The 15,832-nt window shown below is 52.4% G+C and overlaps 9 protein-coding genes across 9 annotated transcripts; 4 read left to right on the forward strand and 5 right to left on the reverse strand.

Annotated features, from left to right (window-relative positions):
• Positions 1-40: 40 nt before the first annotated feature.
• Positions 41-812, reverse strand: COCSADRAFT_308504 (uncharacterized protein). Its single transcript, XM_007700574.1, has 2 exons — positions 246-812; positions 41-136 (listed from the first exon to the last, which is right to left on the reverse strand). Exon 1 carries the CDS (start codon positions 770-772, stop codon positions 281-283), a length of 492 nt encoding a protein of 163 aa, XP_007698764.1. The 5' UTR covers positions 773-812; the 3' UTR covers positions 41-136; positions 246-280.
• A 124-nt stretch (positions 813-936) lies between these two features.
• On the reverse strand, positions 937-1,449 carry COCSADRAFT_354988 (uncharacterized protein; the record flags this gene model as incomplete). Its single annotated transcript, XM_007700575.1, has 1 exon — positions 937-1,449. Exon 1 carries the CDS (start codon positions 1,258-1,260, stop codon positions 937-939), a length of 324 nt encoding a protein of 107 aa, XP_007698765.1. The 5' UTR covers positions 1,261-1,449.
• Positions 1,450-1,734: 285 nt separating this feature from the next.
• COCSADRAFT_35723 (uncharacterized protein) lies at positions 1,735-3,985 on the reverse strand. Its single transcript, XM_007700195.1, has 6 exons — positions 3,717-3,985; positions 3,508-3,666; positions 3,396-3,456; positions 2,948-3,343; positions 2,797-2,896; positions 1,735-2,737 (listed from the first exon to the last, which is right to left on the reverse strand). The coding sequence occupies exons 1-6, from the start codon at positions 3,758-3,760 to the stop codon at positions 2,013-2,015; spliced, it is 1,485 nt and encodes a 494-aa protein (XP_007698385.1). The 5' UTR covers positions 3,761-3,985; the 3' UTR covers positions 1,735-2,012.
• A 910-nt stretch (positions 3,986-4,895) lies between these two features.
• COCSADRAFT_308547 (uncharacterized protein) lies at positions 4,896-6,109 on the forward strand. The gene is made up of 8 exons (XM_007700576.1): positions 4,896-5,115; positions 5,199-5,249; positions 5,302-5,319; positions 5,374-5,390; positions 5,443-5,457; positions 5,512-5,633; positions 5,684-5,900; positions 5,951-6,109. Exons 1-8 carry the CDS (start codon positions 5,066-5,068, stop codon positions 6,061-6,063), a joined length of 603 nt encoding a protein of 200 aa, XP_007698766.1. The 5' UTR covers positions 4,896-5,065; the 3' UTR covers positions 6,064-6,109.
• A 411-nt stretch (positions 6,110-6,520) lies between these two features.
• COCSADRAFT_308556 (uncharacterized protein) lies at positions 6,521-7,945 on the reverse strand. The gene is made up of 4 exons (XM_007700577.1): positions 7,685-7,945; positions 7,310-7,491; positions 6,880-7,155; positions 6,521-6,775 (listed from the first exon to the last, which is right to left on the reverse strand). The coding sequence occupies exons 1-4, from the start codon at positions 7,783-7,785 to the stop codon at positions 6,681-6,683; spliced, it is 654 nt and encodes a 217-aa protein (XP_007698767.1). The 5' UTR covers positions 7,786-7,945; the 3' UTR covers positions 6,521-6,680.
• An 883-nt stretch (positions 7,946-8,828) lies between these two features.
• COCSADRAFT_35728 (uncharacterized protein) lies at positions 8,829-9,837 on the forward strand. Its single transcript, XM_007700196.1, has 4 exons — positions 8,829-8,942; positions 9,108-9,145; positions 9,201-9,347; positions 9,406-9,837. Exons 1-4 carry the CDS (start codon positions 8,940-8,942, stop codon positions 9,464-9,466), a joined length of 249 nt encoding a protein of 82 aa, XP_007698386.1. The 5' UTR covers positions 8,829-8,939; the 3' UTR covers positions 9,467-9,837.
• Positions 9,838-10,501: 664 nt separating this feature from the next.
• COCSADRAFT_114770 (uncharacterized protein) lies at positions 10,502-12,166 on the forward strand. Its single transcript, XM_007700578.1, has 2 exons — positions 10,502-11,200; positions 11,286-12,166. The coding sequence occupies exons 1-2, from the start codon at positions 10,805-10,807 to the stop codon at positions 12,084-12,086; spliced, it is 1,197 nt and encodes a 398-aa protein (XP_007698768.1). The 5' UTR covers positions 10,502-10,804; the 3' UTR covers positions 12,087-12,166.
• Positions 12,167-12,515: 349 nt separating this feature from the next.
• Positions 12,516-13,363, reverse strand: COCSADRAFT_35730 (uncharacterized protein). Its single transcript, XM_007700197.1, has 4 exons — positions 13,260-13,363; positions 13,086-13,184; positions 12,777-13,010; positions 12,516-12,722 (listed from the first exon to the last, which is right to left on the reverse strand). Exons 1-4 carry the CDS (start codon positions 13,322-13,324, stop codon positions 12,542-12,544), a joined length of 579 nt encoding a protein of 192 aa, XP_007698387.1. The 5' UTR covers positions 13,325-13,363; the 3' UTR covers positions 12,516-12,541.
• Positions 13,364-13,855: 492 nt separating this feature from the next.
• COCSADRAFT_35731 (uncharacterized protein) lies at positions 13,856-14,972 on the forward strand. Its single transcript, XM_007700198.1, has 3 exons — positions 13,856-13,946; positions 14,030-14,124; positions 14,189-14,972. Exons 1-3 carry the CDS (start codon positions 13,906-13,908, stop codon positions 14,533-14,535), a joined length of 483 nt encoding a protein of 160 aa, XP_007698388.1. The 5' UTR covers positions 13,856-13,905; the 3' UTR covers positions 14,536-14,972.
• The last annotated feature ends 860 nt before the right edge of the window (positions 14,973-15,832 follow it).

Raw genomic sequence — 15,832 nt, forward strand, 5'->3', positions numbered from 1 at the left:
AAGGACCGGGGCGCGGATAGCGAACGCCAATCCGTTTTGGTAGTGGCTCTGTGCCGGCACTTCATAGTGGCCTCGGTGCACATGGGCATGCGGATGATGGTGCCCATGAGGATGAAAGTCCGTCAATACCGGTTGCCTGTTCATGGCGACTATAACTTGGTGGTAAGTCTCTGTGTGTTTGTGTAGGGGAGGGAGTGGGATGGGAGCTGCAATGCTCTCAATCTCCGCCCGCGATTTGTCCTGACCTGCGTTGCTTGGTGGGCGTGACTGGCCTTGATGGCTAGCAATTGGACCAAAGGATTCCACAGCAGCGTCGGTAATGCGCATCGATCTCAGCACCAAATCGCCCGCAAGCTACTGGCGCGAGGGCAGCAGCGCCTTTAGTAGGCGCAGAGGCGCGCGGCGCCGGGCTGGAAGCTGTGTCGTTGCTGTGATACCCACCGACGCCCAGGGGCACAGCGCCAATATATCGGAGAGACAGGACGGATGTTTGCGGCGTGCAAGTGGAATCTGACCTGCCAGATACCAAGACAAGTCTGCAACACTTTGGTCCAGTCGCTCTGCAATGCCCTATTCTTGTTGCACCGGGGGCCTGGGAGGCGAAGTCAGGGTGTGTGTGTGTGCGTGTGTGTACAATGTAAGTATGTAAGTATGTAAGTATGTGTGAGAGAGTGTGTGAGATTGTGCACAAGAGAAAGGAAAAAACGGGCGTGACGGCGTACAAGAGCGAGGCCATGCACACAGACACAGACACACACACACACACACACATACACAATCAGCGCCTAGATACATCAAACAAAAGCAACTGTTAACGAGAGGGGGTGTGTGTGGGCGGGAGGGGGCAAGACCATGACCCATGGCACGTCGGCCAGGGCAAAGCGGCACTGTATGCGCAACAGGACTGGGCGTGTGATATCCCATCACTTTGCCCAACTAGTCCTGATGGAACCGGAGTCTGGAAATTGAAGTGCACTCTGACTCTCTTTCTGGCCTCTTCCACGACTCTGTCAAGGCCATGACCGAGCAAAGAGCCGGGGGGCGGGGCGGCTCAGCCAACGCTCCTACAGCCGCCAACCGGAGCATTTGGAGCCAGTCACTCCCAGTGTGAGGCTGGCCGAGGGAGAGTGCAAACCGATCAGCACCAGCACCAGCACCAGCACTGGCAGCAATGGCAACAGCACAGGCACATGCGGCAGCCGATGCCGTGTGACGGCGGCAAAAATCGTCTCCAAGCACAGCACCACCGCGGCAGCCCATGGCGTCGAGAACAAGGCAAGCCCTCTCACACACGAGGCCGGGGTGGATTCCGTGATTCGCTGTGCACCTCCATGGCGCTGCTGCGACAGGAAAAAATAAAAATAAGAATAAGAGTTCCCGCAAACCCGAAAGATAGCCTAGACAGGTTACCGATCCCACGCCAGGTGCGAGTCAGGAAAGGCGTGGGTTCGCTTGATACCAGCTACCCTCGTCCCGTGCCCGCTTCCCCGGAGCGTAGCGCCGTTGTCGTCGGGAACTCCCTTTGCTCTCATTCGTGCTCGCAATCAATCAAGCTTCAGTGTGCTGCGTCACGCACAACCCACTCTCCACGGCACACCCGTCCCTGGAGGATGCCGCCCACGGCTACGCAACCAGGTCTCTGGAATATTGCATTGACAAAACGAGGTCGTCATGCATCACCCTCACTACGCACAAGTGGACCATCGCTGCTGATCCATGGCTAATTAACTAGTACCCGCTGTAGCAGTTGCGTGACCAAGCCTGACCGACCATCTCCGCCGTCCAACTGACCATGTTGAAACGCCTCCGCTGCTGGTGGACGAACGCTCTAGTCTCGTGCTACCCCGTGGGCCAACCCTCACCCTTCGCTCCGAGCAACCTCATGCCATGTCTCAAGTCTTCTTCAGGTGAGGAGCGCCTCGGTCACGGTAATGTACAACCCTCCCGACGCCCCCGTGTCCCGGAAACCCAGTTGCAGGTCGTCTTGTGAAGCCCACGACAGATGATGCAGGTCATCCTTTGCTCACCATACCCGCCTGGCGTCCTGGGCCCTTGCCCTTTGGTCGCCCTGACTTGGCTCCCATGGAGCTCTGGTTCCACCCCATACCTGAAGCCCCGCCAGGAGTGAACTGAGACCCACTTTCGTCAGACTTGAAGCCCTCGCCCTCGTTTAGCACCGTCTGCCACAGCACTCCGATGGCGTTGCTCCATTCCTTGATCGCCTGCACCCGATCCATGTCTGTGCTACTCTCAATCTCCACGGTTCCGTTCTGCTGGTTGATCTTACCGCGTAATCGCTTGTCAACAATCAGGAACCCTACAATCTCCTGCACTTCAGATAGAGAAATCTTAAGCTGTTTTGAGATAAAAGCTAGGGTAAACCGCGTGTAGGGCGCAACCAGCTTCACAATCGCCTTGGTACGAACATTGCGCGTCACTTCGTCAATGTTCTCGGCAATAAAAGGATCCTGGAGCAAGTCACGGTTGTTTTGCAGAATCTTCTCGTATCCGTGAATATCCTCCAGCTGATAAGCATTGACCAGGTCAGTCATAGTGGAGATGCGTGGATCGTTCTGATACGGCTTGGTCTCCTGCGAGTCAAACGGATTGATATCCGAACCCGAGAGCATGGTGGCAAGAACCAGGTACTTTAGGACCTGGATGCGTTGAAGCGAGCCAGCCTCGTCATAATTCTTGAAACTCTCGAAGAAATCACTCTGTGCCCCCTTCCAGTTCTCTGCTACGAGTTAGCGCTGGCTGCCTGACCTCCTTGACATGGATATGGGTAGTGCTTGCCTTCGCTCATGTGCATCTTGCCACCGCATTCGCGGATGATGCCCATAATCTTGGGATGTGGAACTGCTGACTTGACCTTGAGTGCTCGCTGGTAGAGAGCCTTTCGGAGGGTTAGAGGGCATGCACATGGAATTGCATTGGGACGACTGACCTTTAGTCGCTTGTTGTTCCTAGTCTCAGCATACATAAGAATCTCGAGCGAATAGACCTCCAATGAGTATGTGCCTTTGCTTGGATCGTCTGTGCCGTCTTCCCGCTGGCAGGCCTTGTGTAGCTCGCGGAGCTTCTCGGTAAGCTGACGATAGTCCTTCCTGTCCAACCATAGCCGGGCGAGCTTGATGTTGGTCTTGAGCCACAGCCGCTCATTGTTGGTACTCTGGAAGATGTCTAAGGTCAGGGCGTAGAAGTTCTCCATGCAGCGATACGCATCGGCGTCTTCTGCGGCTTTTTCTATAAAGTCGAGCATGTTGTTTATTGACTTTTCCGAGTAGTTGCGCGTCACGGCAGACTTGACATAGGTTAGAAGCTCCTTGTAGTGCTCGACCGCCTGTCTGTCTGTTAGTTGTAGCGCTCTCGTTGTCGCGGGGGCATGTACGTGCCTTGTCATAGCGCGCCAGCTTGAACTCGAGCTTGATGGCCTGCTTCAGCCCTTTGAAGCCCCTTTGTCCCCGTCAGCTCGTATCCATGACGCCAGATGTGAGTGTCGCGTACCATTCCGACTTTTCCTGCTCCAGTGCAGGCATGCCCAGAAATTCATCTATGGCCGCCTCGGGGTCGTCGGCCTTGAGCTGCTTTGCATTGTAGTACTTGTTCTCGATGTCGACGTCGCCACTCTCGTCGTCGTCGTCATCCTCGTACTCGAAGTCATACCTCAGGGATTGGTTAGACAAGGAGCCAGTGTACAAGGCAGCGCAACTTACTCCTCCTCGCCGGAGTCTTGCATGAAGTCGTCATCGTCCGACATGTTTGCGGGTTAGAGATGTGCAATGTGCAATGCAGTTAGGACTGGAGGTGGGTTCGTGGAGATATAAGATGCTGGACCCGAATTGCTTGGTTGGGATATTTGTTGATATGTGGCTCAGCAGGGCCAACTGCGACTTGTTTGTCTGCGTGAGGCGGTGATGGTGGTAGTGGTGGTGCCTGCGCGTTAGTAGAGCCGCCCCACTTGCGCGGGGCTAATAAGCTGAGCTCCCCAGGCCGCCATCCCACCTGCACTTGGATTGCGAGGCCGGTCACGTGCCATTGCGCATTCGGAGCGAGTTGCTAGTGAAATGTACATATGTACACGTACGTAAGGACACATGTGTACTGCATGGTGCATAGTAGGTAATATACTACACTAGCACTACCACATTGGTGCATGCACAGTCAGCACCGAGTAGCCCAGTGCCTTCCCAAGCCCGCACTCGGGCTTGAGCATGGTGACATGCTTTGGGTGCAGCCCTACTGTTGAGCCCCAACAGTCCTGTGCCCGCACACAGCTTTGGGTGCGTCAGGATGCAGGGACTCGGCGAGCCAAGCCAGAGAGTCAACAAGACGGCTCTTGGTTCATGGCCCAAAGGGCGGTGGATTGGCGTGGGCACTGGATTGGGCCGAGCATCGTGAGTCTGGTACGGCATCTGGTACCTCGACCTTCTTTTTTCGGACCGGCCTCACACGTGGAGTTCCCCGGACATTCGTATCCCAGATGCCCTATCAGCCACTCGCACTCACTCTCTGCATCCATATCGCCCGCCTTGGTTCGCCCTCTGCCCCCCCGGCCATCATCCGAGCGCAATCATTCGACCCCCTCTGCACTCAGAGCCTGCTACCTGCCACTATGCCCGCCCTTCTCCCGCTCTTCTCCCGCCAGGATTGGTGTGCTCACGGCTCTGCTAAGTCCCTCATGGGTCGCCTTGACACCCGAGCGCTTGCTATCGAGGCTGTGAGGTGGTCGCGCGGGTGTGACCAGTGCTAATCACCCTTTTAGGTTTAACCCTTGCTACGAGGGTGCATCTTCAACTCCACTGCTCCATCCGCCCCATCGTTTGCCTCTCCACACACCAGCATCTGGATCCCTCACAACTTGACACAACCATCCCTGCCGCCCGCTGCTAAGAGCCCTGCCTGCCACGCCTAAATACTCTTCTTGCCGCCACCTTCGCCGCCTCAGCTGCCACTCTTGCTCTTCATCCTCCGTCCCGACAACGCGCGCGCGCCGCGCCCTGCTGCTCCCTGAGCCCGCAAAACCAATCCATCGCCGCCTCGTCCCCCCTTCTCGACTACCACCATGCCTTTGTGCGGCGGAACGAAATCGGTGCAGCGCAAGCTGGTACTTTTGTATGTCTGCCTGACCTCGGCACGCCTGCTTGTCTAGGCCCCGGGTCCATGATGCGACGGGACTTGGCTAACACGTTTGACAGAGGTGATGGCGCATGCGGCAAGACCTCATTATTGAACGTTTTTACACGAGGGTGCGTATGCCATTGTGCTCTCGTTGTGTATGCTTTGCTAATTCTTGCGTAGATATTTCCCAACAGTATAGTAAGTACCTTGAGCTTTTGCTGTTGGCGCCCAAGGCTAACCACGCCGCCTCAGCGAGCCCACGGTATTCGGTAAGAGCACTCATCACATCTCCCACGCAACATCTGCTAACCATCATCGTAGAAAACTATGTACACGGTTCGTGCGCCATACTCTCATTTTCTGCCCAACTGAATTGACCCTGCCCTCTAGACATCTACATTGACAACACACACGTCGAGCTCAGCTTGTGGGATACCGCCGGACAAGAAGAATTCGACAGGCTACGATCGCTTAGCTATGACGACACGCATGCAATTATGCTCTGCTTCTCAGTACGGCCATTCAGCCATGTGTTTTCCAGACAGTTGCTTACACGTGCCAGGTCGACTCCCCAGATTCGCTTGAGAACGTAGAGACAAAATGGGTTGGCGAAATAGCAGAGAATTGCCCGGGTGTCAAGCTTGTCCTTGTTGCGCTCAAGTGTGATCTACGCAAAAAAGAGGATGATGATGCCGACGAACAGCAGCCCGAAAAGCCATGCATTGACTACAACGAGGGTCTGCGCGTGGCAGAAAAGATTAAGGCTTTGCGATATCTCGGTACTTCAATGTCGTCCTGTAATTCTCGAAGTAAACTAACATGGATTTAGAATGTTCTGCTATGAAGAACAGGGGTGTTAACGAGGCCTTTACCGAAGCCGCTCGTGTAGCGCTCCAGGTCAAGACCAGCAAAGACAAGAGCGGAGGATGCACCATCCTCTAGTTGATATCCTTTGCTCTATTACCCCGGTTGGACAACTGAACGGATTTCGAACTCCAAACTCTTGGCCTCATCACCCACCCCATCTTCTCGTTCAATCAAGGCGCACATCACCAAACTTTTCCCTTTCGTTATCTGTTGCCATTGCATCGTCCACGTCCTTCACAGCTCCATCTTCATTCCCATACAGTGCCTCTTGGACAGCTAGCACACGGCATGATCTTGGCTCAAGCCCATTTGGATAAGAAAGAAAGATGAGCTTTGCGCGAGCTGGCGGCCGCTTGCTTAGCAATTTTTCCATTTGTCTCTGGAGAGGAAGTCTGCTGGCTTACATTTCTTGCTTTTTTTACCCTGTTTTTCAACACCCTTATTATTTTATTGTACATGTTCGCTACCAGCTTAGCTGCATCAGCGCTGGCCTTCTTTCTTTTTACTTTTTTTTCTTAGTTTAGTCTTGTGTCGTCTGAAGATGGTGTGCGCACGCGCGCTCTTTAACAGTGGTGAAAGCCCTCTATCGCTTCTAGGCTAAAAACATGATTTTTTTTGTATAGAGTGAAGGCATAGTCATGTTAGATGAGATGTATCAAATAGCTTGCACTCTTCACGCTTTCTTTATAGGACTATGGTAGCAGTGGTGCTGCAACCTTGCCAGTCCTCCATTGCTTCCTCCCCTCCCTATCTACTACTAGAAACCTATTACATCCCCCTCCAGCCCCTCCACCTCCTTTACCTTCTTCACCACCTTCGCCGGCTGTCCCATCACCACAGAAAAGTCCGGCACATCTTTCGTCACCACGCTCATCGCCGCCACCGTCACGCCCCTCCCTATCGTCACACCCGGCAAAATCACCACATTGCCCCCAATCCAGCAGTCATCTCCCACCACAACCGGGCGCCCATACTCGATGTTATCGCGCCGACTCTGCACTTCTGTCTCGTGCGTAGCCGCGAAAATAGACACATTGGGACCGAACATGCAGCGCGCACCGATTGTAACAAGCGAGCAGTCAAGAATAGTAAGGTTGAAGTTTGCGTAGAAGCGGGGGCCAATACTGATATTGCATCCGTAATCAATATTGAAAGGTGGTTCAATGACTATTTTTTTTGTCAAAAAAACATTCATAGTGAGAGATGCTATACATCTTTTCTCATTGAATCATTTTATTTTGTGTAAGGGGAAAAGGAGGATAAAACACAGTTTGATAATGAAGGGTTTACATGGGGATGAAGGGAAGGGGCTCCAACTTACAAATTTCATCGTCGCCTACGTGTCCGAGTATTTCTTTGAGCATTTTGACGCGCTCGGCGGCGAGCACGTCGAAGCCAGTTGCGGGGTCGGTGGAGGGCGGGGGGAACCATGTGTTGTATTTGTGTGCAAAGGCGCGGGCTTTGAAGCGGGCGGCGGTTAGATCGCGGGTCCAGGAGCCGTAGCTATTTTGTTGTGTGAGTTGGTTGTTGTTGTTGTTGGTCTGAGGAAAGGAGTAGAATAGTTATTTGTAAACATTTTTTGGTGAGATGCTGGAGATAGGAATCTGGCGCTGAGAAATGTAAAGCATGCGCGGTGTGTGTGTGTTCATGGAATATGAACATTTTGGCTGAGAGAGAGAACGCATAGTACACATACAGCATCCCTGATATCATCTTCTCATACTCTTCACCCCATGGGACATGGTTGAGCTTCTTCGCCTTTTCTATCTCTTGCATGTTCTTTTCTTGTGCCGCCATTTGAGTTTCTAGATAGTATTCTTTAAAATCTAAACTTGGTCGATTGGATTGTGGAATGTCTCTTGAATAGTATATCAAATCTTGAATAGTCGTTATTACTTATCCAAGGTCGTGCTCACAGGTTCCCCGGACTTCTCCCACGACAAGCACTCAAGACACGCTAAGTGGGGTAGAGAACAGGTCAGTCCGGTCAGTTGGGGTAATACCTCGCACTTTAGCGCTCAGCCAGCTGCCTCCGAAGTTTTTCCTGCGGGCATGTGATTTGCTTGGTGCCAAGAGACGGTATGCATCCGTTTGGTGGTTACGTGGTTACTGGTAGTACGTAAGGTGGGAGGCAACCTCACGTGTCACAGCTGCACACGGCACGACTTCTGGCCACTCACGATTGTACATGTACACTGACGTCCAGTAAGGCCTTGTCGGTCCAATGTCACTGAGCCGCCACATGTTTTTCTGCGTAACAAACTGTGGCTTTTGATGCTTGAGAGCACTGGCACGGCTTGCAATGTCAGACTGCGCCAATGCGGGCCCCTTCTCAGTCTTCTGCCACCGCTTTCATTTTATCGCCATAAAAATCCCATTTGCATAGCTTCAGACAGGACCTGCTAAGTAGTCGAGTGTGAATGACGCCTGCATGTTGTTCCCGCAACTATCTGTCACCCTTAGGCGCGGGGAAGCTCCGTCATCAAGGACAAGGAGTACCATACTTGCAATGATACAGCTCGTGAGGGGCTCATAGAGGTAACTCTCCTCGCAAACCATTATATTTCAACATGCGATCATACTTGGGATGTTTAAGAAACCGTTGGGGTGGCTACGCTGCTCTGCTTTGACTCACTCTTCTCACGCCTGATCAAATACAACCCTCTCGCTCATCGCTGAAAGGCAAAACTGTTCAATGTTCAATTCTGCTCATAAGTAGAGTACACACGCTGCCAACTGAAGCTTATGTTACTCGCCGCCGGTGAAAAGTGTTTGGTGCACGGACACCAGTGTTAGCGCGTCGGCTAACCAGGCAAGGCCCGCCCACATTGGTTTTGCACACCCTCTCATCCTCTACAAGCCGTCCGCGTCCTCGACTCTCGCGCCCAATCCATCGACTTCAAGCCACCGGCGATCAACAACCAGCTCAAGACTCTCCATAAACCGTCAATATGGTGAGTTTGACCCTGCGAAAGCACTGCGGAGCGTTTGCGAGGGGCTAGTGGGCAGGCACACGAGACTGCCGGGAGTTTGCCACATGTGTGCAATTCACACCCTCTGGCCTCGCAGCGCTGCGCAGAAACAAAAAAGATGAGGAATTTGGGCTAACAATACGCCAGGTTCTCGCAGTTGACCTTCTCAACCCCACCCCGGCCGCGTACGCATACATCTCCGCCTTGTCGACTTGGTCCAGCGACTAACAGCCGATCTAGTGAGGCCCGCAAGCACAAGCTCAAGACCCTCGTGCCCACCCCCCGCTCCTTCTTCATGGACGTCAAGTGCCCCGGATGCTTCACCATCACCACCGTCTTCTCGCACGCCAACACAGTCGTCGTCTGCCAGGGCTGCTCGCAGGTCCTGTAAGTTTTTGGAAACAAGTCGGTACATTGCAAAGGGCAAAGGCTAATGCATTCACAGGTGCCAGCCCACTGGTGGCAAGGCGCGGTTGACCGAGGGCTGCTCTTTCCGAAGGAAGTAAGCGACTCGTTGTAGTAACAGCGGGGATTGATGGGTTACGATGACGACTATCATGGCATAGGGTGTAGATCTCATTGGCGCCGCTCGGCTCGACCGCAGGATAGAAGAGGGATCTTTCGACTCGAGTCAATACAAAAGTCAACAAAAACGGGAGTTCCGGATATCTCAGCGCTCATGGACCACCCTTTTCCCTCGATTCTATTTCCTTTTTTGTTCGGCATGGTCTTTCAGCTTTCATGTACATGCATGTGGGAGGAGAGATGGCATCTCAGAGCCTTTGGATTAGTCGTCCAGGGTGAGGACCGGTTTGCAATCGAGGATACCTACGCATGCTAGCGGTCCCTTGTAAATCAAAACGTCAAATCCTCACACTCGTTTCGCATCAATTGTAGCAGGTGACTTGTTGTCCGTGAAGGTGATGCTATGCTTATACTGCCTGCATGACATGCCAATGCACCTTGAATGGGGCTGTTTAGCAATGTATGCCCAAGCTACGGACTGCCCGAACCCGACATAACGCCAAGATTGAGCCACGTGACGGTTTCAACTTGAGCAAAAAAAAAAATATTTGGATCTTCACGCAAAAAACATACGACAGCGGGGATTCGCCAGTGGTCACCCACCTGACTACTAATCCGCCGATATACTGCTTGTATAGGGCAGATCGGACGGGATGCCTAAATTTCAGTATTCTGTGGTCGTATGTATCAGAATAACATTTTTAAGTTGAAACTATTGGCGGGTGAAGTTGAGTAAAGTCTTGAACTTGGCCTTGGATTTTGATGTATGCACAGAAGGTTGAAAAAAAGCAAAGACAACTCTGGAAATCAATCTTGGCAAACAAGGTTAAGATGCGCAAGTCTTGTAGCAAACCTCATCTTGTCGATTAATCTCATGGGTATTTTCGTGTTCATGGTGGTGAGCAGTCACCTTATGCCTAGAACAGAAGGACCTCACCCTGGGCCGCACAATTCGACTTTTAAGTGGGGAAACCTAGTCGAGACCCCATTCCAACCCAGACACATGACGGGCAGAACGCCGACCTCCGCTTCCACTGTAAAACACTTATAACAGTCATTGACCTTGCGCCGCCTGCAAACGATTCGCACTCGAGACGTTTTCGCGTGCTTGGATTAGCGTGAACGAACCCCTTGGTCGCATCCACGACTCGCGGACAAAAGCCACCCCACGTCATCGTCACCCAATACGCATCGCCCGCACCGCCGGCTAGCTACTCCGTATCTCGAGCTGGGCTAATAAACTAGAAAATCAAATCATATCAAATCATCATTTGGAGAGTGGAAAAACCAATAAACAGGCCTATCCCTGGATACCAACCATGCCTGCTGCCACACAACCTTCAGACGCAGCGGGAGCCGCAACCGCGACAGTCCCCCACCCGATTCCCCTCACAGAATCCGAGGTGCTGATCCGTGGATTTCTGGCCGCTAACCCGGATCTCGACAACGACAAGCAATCGCCGATTGAGATTATGACGGATCGATATACAAATCCGGAGTGGCAGGCGCAGATTGACGAGACAATCCGGCACGTGCTGAAGGAGGTGGAGAGCGGGGAGCGCGCAAACAAGGTTTACGAAGGACCACGGATGCGGAACGGAGAAGAGGCGTTGAAGCAACTGGCCAAAACAATCGACCACACCGTGTTGAAGCTGGATGCTACGAGTTCGGTTGTAGACGGCTTGTGTAGCGAGGCAAGAACCGAGGGGTTTAAGGTACGTTTGTCCCTTCTATAACATCCGGCGATCACGCTATGCAACAACGTAACTCAAGGCGCTTCAACTAACATGTGATTAACAGTCTGTATGTGTCCGTCTAAACTGGGTGCAGCGCTGTGTAAAGAACCTCAAAGGCACAGACGTCCTCGTCGCATGTGTCGTCGGTTTCCACGAGGGAACCCAAGACACATATTCAAAATGCCGTGAAGCACGTGCTGCCGTTGCAGCCGGCGCAGCAGAGCTCGACGTTGTGCTCAACCACTCGCTGCTCACAAAGCACAACCGCCCAGAGACTTTGACCCGCACCTCCAGAGATTCCGCCATTGACAGCATCACGGCTGCCAACACAGCCAAGAATGCCGGCACCAGCCGCAACAACTCTATTGCTACAGGCCAAGATGAGATTCCAGACTACAGCGCCATATACAGAGAACTAGCTACCATTCGCTCGCTCTGCCCTAAGACAACGCTCAAACTCATCCTCGAAACCTCACAGTTGACAACCACCCAAATCCTCGCTGCCTCGCACCTCGCAGCCGCCGCATCATTTGACTTCATCAAGACTTCAACAGGCTTCAACGGACCGGGCGCCACGTTGCCTCACGTCCAGCTCATGGTAGGAGCTGCAGAGTATCTTGCCGCGAAGGGTGTGAGCAGGCGGAAGATGGAGGTCAAAGCCAGCGGCGGCGTGAGGGAACTCGACACCGCTGTCAAGATGCTCGAGGCTGGCGCTACCAGACTGGGCACTAGCAGTGGGCTCTGGATTATGCAGGAAGCGAGGGCAAAGGTGGGCCAGGAGAAGGTAGCTGCGGGGCTCGCGGCGACCGAGAATAGGAGACCGAGTCCAGTTACGAGGCTGTATACTGATGATTCGTCGTATTAGAGGTAGAGGATTATGGTAGTATATATGTGTACTTAGGATACAATGCAAACGCCTTTGTACCCAAACTCTATTTACCTATTGCGATCTATTACTCGAGACATGAGAATCGTGTACGTCTGCAACCTACAGTATTCAGTTTGGAATTCTTGTATGTGGTCTAATCATTCGCAGAAACACAGAAGTACGGACGTTGTTCATAGAAAAACCTGCTTCAGTATCCAAATACGACATCTCAACCAGACAGCATACACGTCACAATCAACATAATTAAACAGACACAGACAATGGCAATTGAAGATTTTTGGGCAGAGACTACAGAATTTGTATGTAGATCCTCTACCAGCCGTGACCCACAAGGGATATAGTGCATTCCAGGACAGGAAAACCTGTCAGAGAGATTCATCCCGTCATGCCCAACGCCGATCATCCATGAATCATTCTTTTTGGCGTAATGTTTACTCCTCGTCCTCCTCACCGGCATCGTCATCACCACCCTTCTCGGCGGCCTTGGCCTTCTTCCTCCTGACACGGCCGGGGCGGCCGCCGCCGAATGGCGAAGTCAGAGCAAAGTCAATGTGCTTCTGGGAGTCGAGGCGGACCATGAAGGAGGGGACGTTGACGATCTGCTTTCCGACACTATGATTTTGTTAGTCGTGTGCTTTTTTTCAGAGACCGTCCACAAAGACATACCGGATGTGGCGCTGGCGGATGAGAACACGAGCGTGGTGAATAGACTTGGCGAGACCGAGCTTGTAGACGCAGGTCTGGAGACGGCGCTCCAAGAAGTCCTCAATCTTGAGGGCCAAGACGTAATCGAGCTTCATGCGGGACTCGTCGAGGACACCGACACGGACGAGACGGCGAATGAGGGCGTTACCCTCGAAGAGGCGCTTGGGGTCCTTCTCGTCGAGAGTAAGAAGCGAACTGCAAAATGTTAGCGCCTGTCGCTTCTCGAAATTTCGCATTGCGCAGCGAGCGTGCAATTAAAGAGTAACTCACCGAGCGGCACGACGGATCTTGGACAGAGTCAACTGGACTCGCCAGACCTCGCGCTTGTTGCGAAGACCATACTCGCCGACGAGCTTCAGCTCAGTATCCCTAACCAAGAATTAACCAGTGTCCCAGACATAAGCGGAGCACGCTCTCGCTCAGTGGCCATGGGGAATCACATACAGACGAGCGGACTCGAAAGGACGACGGGGGACGCTGTACGTCTTGGAGTAGGAGCGGGGCGCCATTGTGGTTGTCGATGGAGGAGAGAAGTCGTGGGTTGCGTTGCGAGGGAACGTGAATTTCGAAGTACGCCAAGGTGGGCAGTGGGCGCACGGACGTTTCCCTTTCGCTTCGGAGTTAGTACTCAAGGCGCCGCTCTCACCAATGTACGTTTGTATGTATCTATTTTGACATGACTATAATATATTCTGGTTAAAGCTGATAAATTCGATGCATGTTTGTATTAATCAGTTTCTACATGATTTTCCAAAGATGCACAATAGCTAACGAGCCTCACCATGTTGGCCATGGACGATGCCAGTTAGTCAGTCGAAACCAACACAGACTCTGTTAACTATTCAGTCTGAGGTAACTTCATTGTGAACTTTGATTAAGGGAGAGAAAAAAATCTCAATCAATATACATTCCTCATGTCTTCCACATACATGTCCAACATTGGTGTCGATGGTCGGCAGGGAAGGCTAGCGACGCGCACGGACGCTTGGCATTTGCGGCAACCGCTTCCCACACAGGCTTGCAAAAATACAATCGTTGAACTTTCGATCCTCAGCTCGCCGCACACACAACCACCCCCAACACAAACACAATGGGTCACGCAGCCGGTCTTCGCGCGGGTACGCGCTATGCGTACGTTTTACCCCGAAGAAATAACTCGAGTCGCAGTCCGATGGCGACGGCAACAAGGACAACATGGACTGACTCTGGGCTAGATTCTCGAGGGACTTCAAGAAGAAGGGTATGATCCCGCTCTCGACCTACCTCAAGCAGTACAAGGTCGGTGATATCGTCGATGTCGTAGCCAACGGTACGAAGCCCCCCTGAAACCCAGCGAGAGCAATTGGAGGCGGAGGACTTATGAATTTGCGCAGGTGCGGTCCAGAAGGGTATGCCTTACAAGGTCTACCACGGCAAGACTGGTATCGTCTACAACGTCACCAAGTCAGCGGTCGGTGTCATCCTCCAGAAGCAGGTCGGCAACCGATACATGGAGAAGCGCATCAACGTCCGCATCGAGCACGTCCGCCACTCGCGCTCACGAGAGGACTTCCTTAAGCGCGTCAAGCTCAACTTCGCCAAGCAACAAAAGGCCAAGGAGACTGGCGAACCCCAGCAGATGAAGCGCCAGCCCGCCATGCCCCGTGGCGAGCGCGTCGTCAGCCTCAAGGACAACAAGCCAGAGAACATCACACCCGTACCTTACGAGACCTACATCTAAACGTTGCAGAGGTGGTTCGGATTTGTGGGCTGGCAACATGGGACACGGATTGTCAACGGCGTGGTTTCTCGGACTTTTCGATTATTCTCTCTTCTGCACTTTCATACGCATGGAAAGCGACGATATCACGATGCAGATATAGTGGTGTGCCAACATGGCTTTGAGTGACCCCTCACGCCAATAGACATCATCCTCCAATCCCAGTTCCAGTCCTTGTCGTGTGTTGCATTTCTGATGTATTTTGGAGTGCGTTTGTCGTTGTAGAGTTATGAATACCCTCCAGTAACTACTGGCCCTATCCAAATCATCTACGCTTAGGCCGCATCGGCGTCTCTGAATAGCGTCCTACTTTGTATTCCCGAAGATGATGGTCTTGATACTTGAATCGTGCTTGTGATGGATCAAGGAAGATGTGGTCTGCCCTGTTTCTCCTCGACCTTATCCTACGCCTAGCCTAATCTAACTGCGAGAGTAGCAGGAGGCATACGACAACAGTCAACCACCTACGACTAAACAATCAGAGCGAGCTACATATGCGGCGTATCTAGGTCAGAGAATCTCGCAATACTTCTCTTCGTATTCTCTAAACTGTCCCGGTCCCTTGGTGCTGTTTAAACACTTATTCTCTCTAGTGCTTACTTCAACTCACTTCACTCAGGGATATAGTCGTATACAAAAGTTTGTTCATACCGACATTCTGCCAATGTCAAAGTTTTTTCCATATTGGTAGAGTTTGTCAGTTTCAACCTGCATCTGCTCTTTCCCAAGTCATGCTGGTATCTCCACTCGCTCTCACAACGTCACAACCCGAAGATCTTCCAACTAAACGACCCACGTGGTATCAAAAGGTGACAGACGACACTGGGGATGTGCAATGCCCAACTGCTCCGCATCAAACAACGTCTCTTAAACCTCTAATCTAGAACGGCAATCCACACGATGATTGACGCTCTGATAACCCTTTTTCCCCATCAATCTTACTCTGGCATCTGATTGTTCGCACAGACTGCTCATCACAGCCCACTCTGGTTCCACCGCGAGTGTGTGTCCGTGCCTTTACTTCTCAACTCCACGCTCCACACTGTCTGATTATGGGAAAATCTGACAAGCGAGCCTCATTCTGTAAAGGATTTAGAGTTTTCAATAGTGCCAGAGCGGGTGGGCGCATAGATATGTATATTCATGCGTAAGTACTGACACTCACCGTCGCTTTTGCTTGCAAGACGGCTACTTGCTTGCGTTAGCCACCTGCGCATGAGGCGGTCAAAAGAGGAAGAGGATATATGGCTGGCCTGAC

This window comes from Bipolaris sorokiniana (genome assembly GCF_000338995.1).
Source record: "Bipolaris sorokiniana ND90Pr unplaced genomic scaffold COCSAscaffold_5, whole genome shotgun sequence".
Taxonomy (NCBI): Eukaryota; Fungi; Ascomycota; class Dothideomycetes; order Pleosporales; family Pleosporaceae; genus Bipolaris; species Bipolaris sorokiniana.

Excerpts from the sequence above, each read along its gene's own strand:
- COCSADRAFT_308504 (XM_007700574.1), bottom strand. The coding sequence starts at position 772 with ATGTGTGTGTGTGTGTGTGTGTCTGTGTCTGTGTGCATGGCCTCGCTC.
- COCSADRAFT_35723 (XM_007700195.1), bottom strand. The coding sequence starts at position 3,760 with ATGTCGGACGATGACGACTTCATGCAAGACTCCGGCGAGGAGGA. Across the intron at positions 3,667-3,716 it reads CAAGACTCCGGCGAGGAGGA|GTATGACTTCGAGTACGAGG; the intron begins GTAAGTTGCGCT and ends CCAATCCCTGAG. Across the intron at positions 2,738-2,796 it reads CAAGATGCACATGAGCGAAG|AGAACTGGAAGGGGGCACAG; the intron begins GCAAGCACTACC and ends AACTCGTAGCAG.
- COCSADRAFT_308547 (XM_007700576.1), top strand. The coding sequence starts at position 5,066 with ATGCCTTTGTGCGGCGGAACGAAATCGGTGCAGCGCAAGCTGGTACTT. Across the intron at positions 5,116-5,198 it reads CAGCGCAAGCTGGTACTTTT|AGGTGATGGCGCATGCGGCA; the intron begins GTATGTCTGCCT and ends CACGTTTGACAG. Across the intron at positions 5,901-5,950 it reads TAAGGCTTTGCGATATCTCG|AATGTTCTGCTATGAAGAAC; the intron begins GTACTTCAATGT and ends ACATGGATTTAG.
- COCSADRAFT_308556 (XM_007700577.1), bottom strand. The coding sequence starts at position 7,785 with ATGGCGGCACAAGAAAAGAACATGCAAGAGATAGAAAAGGCGAAGAAG. Across the intron at positions 7,492-7,684 it reads AAGATGATATCAGGGATGCT|CTACGGCTCCTGGACCCGCG; the intron begins GTATGTGTACTA and ends ACAACAAAATAG. Across the intron at positions 6,776-6,879 it reads GGGTGTGACGATAGGGAGGG|GGGCTGGAGGGGGATGTAAT; the intron begins GCGTGACGGTGG and ends AAGGAGGTGGAG.
- COCSADRAFT_35728 (XM_007700196.1), top strand. Across the intron at positions 9,146-9,200 it reads CTCAACCCCACCCCGGCCGC|TGAGGCCCGCAAGCACAAGC; the intron begins GTACGCATACAT and ends CAGCCGATCTAG. Across the intron at positions 9,348-9,405 it reads CAGGGCTGCTCGCAGGTCCT|GTGCCAGCCCACTGGTGGCA; the intron begins GTAAGTTTTTGG and ends ATGCATTCACAG.
- COCSADRAFT_114770 (XM_007700578.1), top strand. The coding sequence starts at position 10,805 with ATGCCTGCTGCCACACAACCTTCAGACGCAGCGGGAGCCGCAACCGCG. Across the intron at positions 11,201-11,285 it reads CAAGAACCGAGGGGTTTAAG|TCTGTATGTGTCCGTCTAAA; the intron begins GTACGTTTGTCC and ends TGTGATTAACAG.
- COCSADRAFT_35730 (XM_007700197.1), bottom strand. The coding sequence starts at position 13,324 with ATGGCGCCCCGCTCCTACTCCAAGACGTACAGCGTCCCCCGTCGTCCT. Across the intron at positions 13,185-13,259 it reads CCTTTCGAGTCCGCTCGTCT|GGATACTGAGCTGAAGCTCG; the intron begins GTATGTGATTCC and ends ATTCTTGGTTAG. Across the intron at positions 13,011-13,085 it reads AAGATCCGTCGTGCCGCTCG|TTCGCTTCTTACTCTCGACG; the intron begins GTGAGTTACTCT and ends AACATTTTGCAG.
- COCSADRAFT_35731 (XM_007700198.1), top strand. The coding sequence starts at position 13,906 with ATGGGTCACGCAGCCGGTCTTCGCGCGGGTACGCGCTATGC. Across the intron at positions 13,947-14,029 it reads CGCGCGGGTACGCGCTATGC|ATTCTCGAGGGACTTCAAGA; the intron begins GTACGTTTTACC and ends ACTCTGGGCTAG. Across the intron at positions 14,125-14,188 it reads CGTCGATGTCGTAGCCAACG|GTGCGGTCCAGAAGGGTATG; the intron begins GTACGAAGCCCC and ends GAATTTGCGCAG.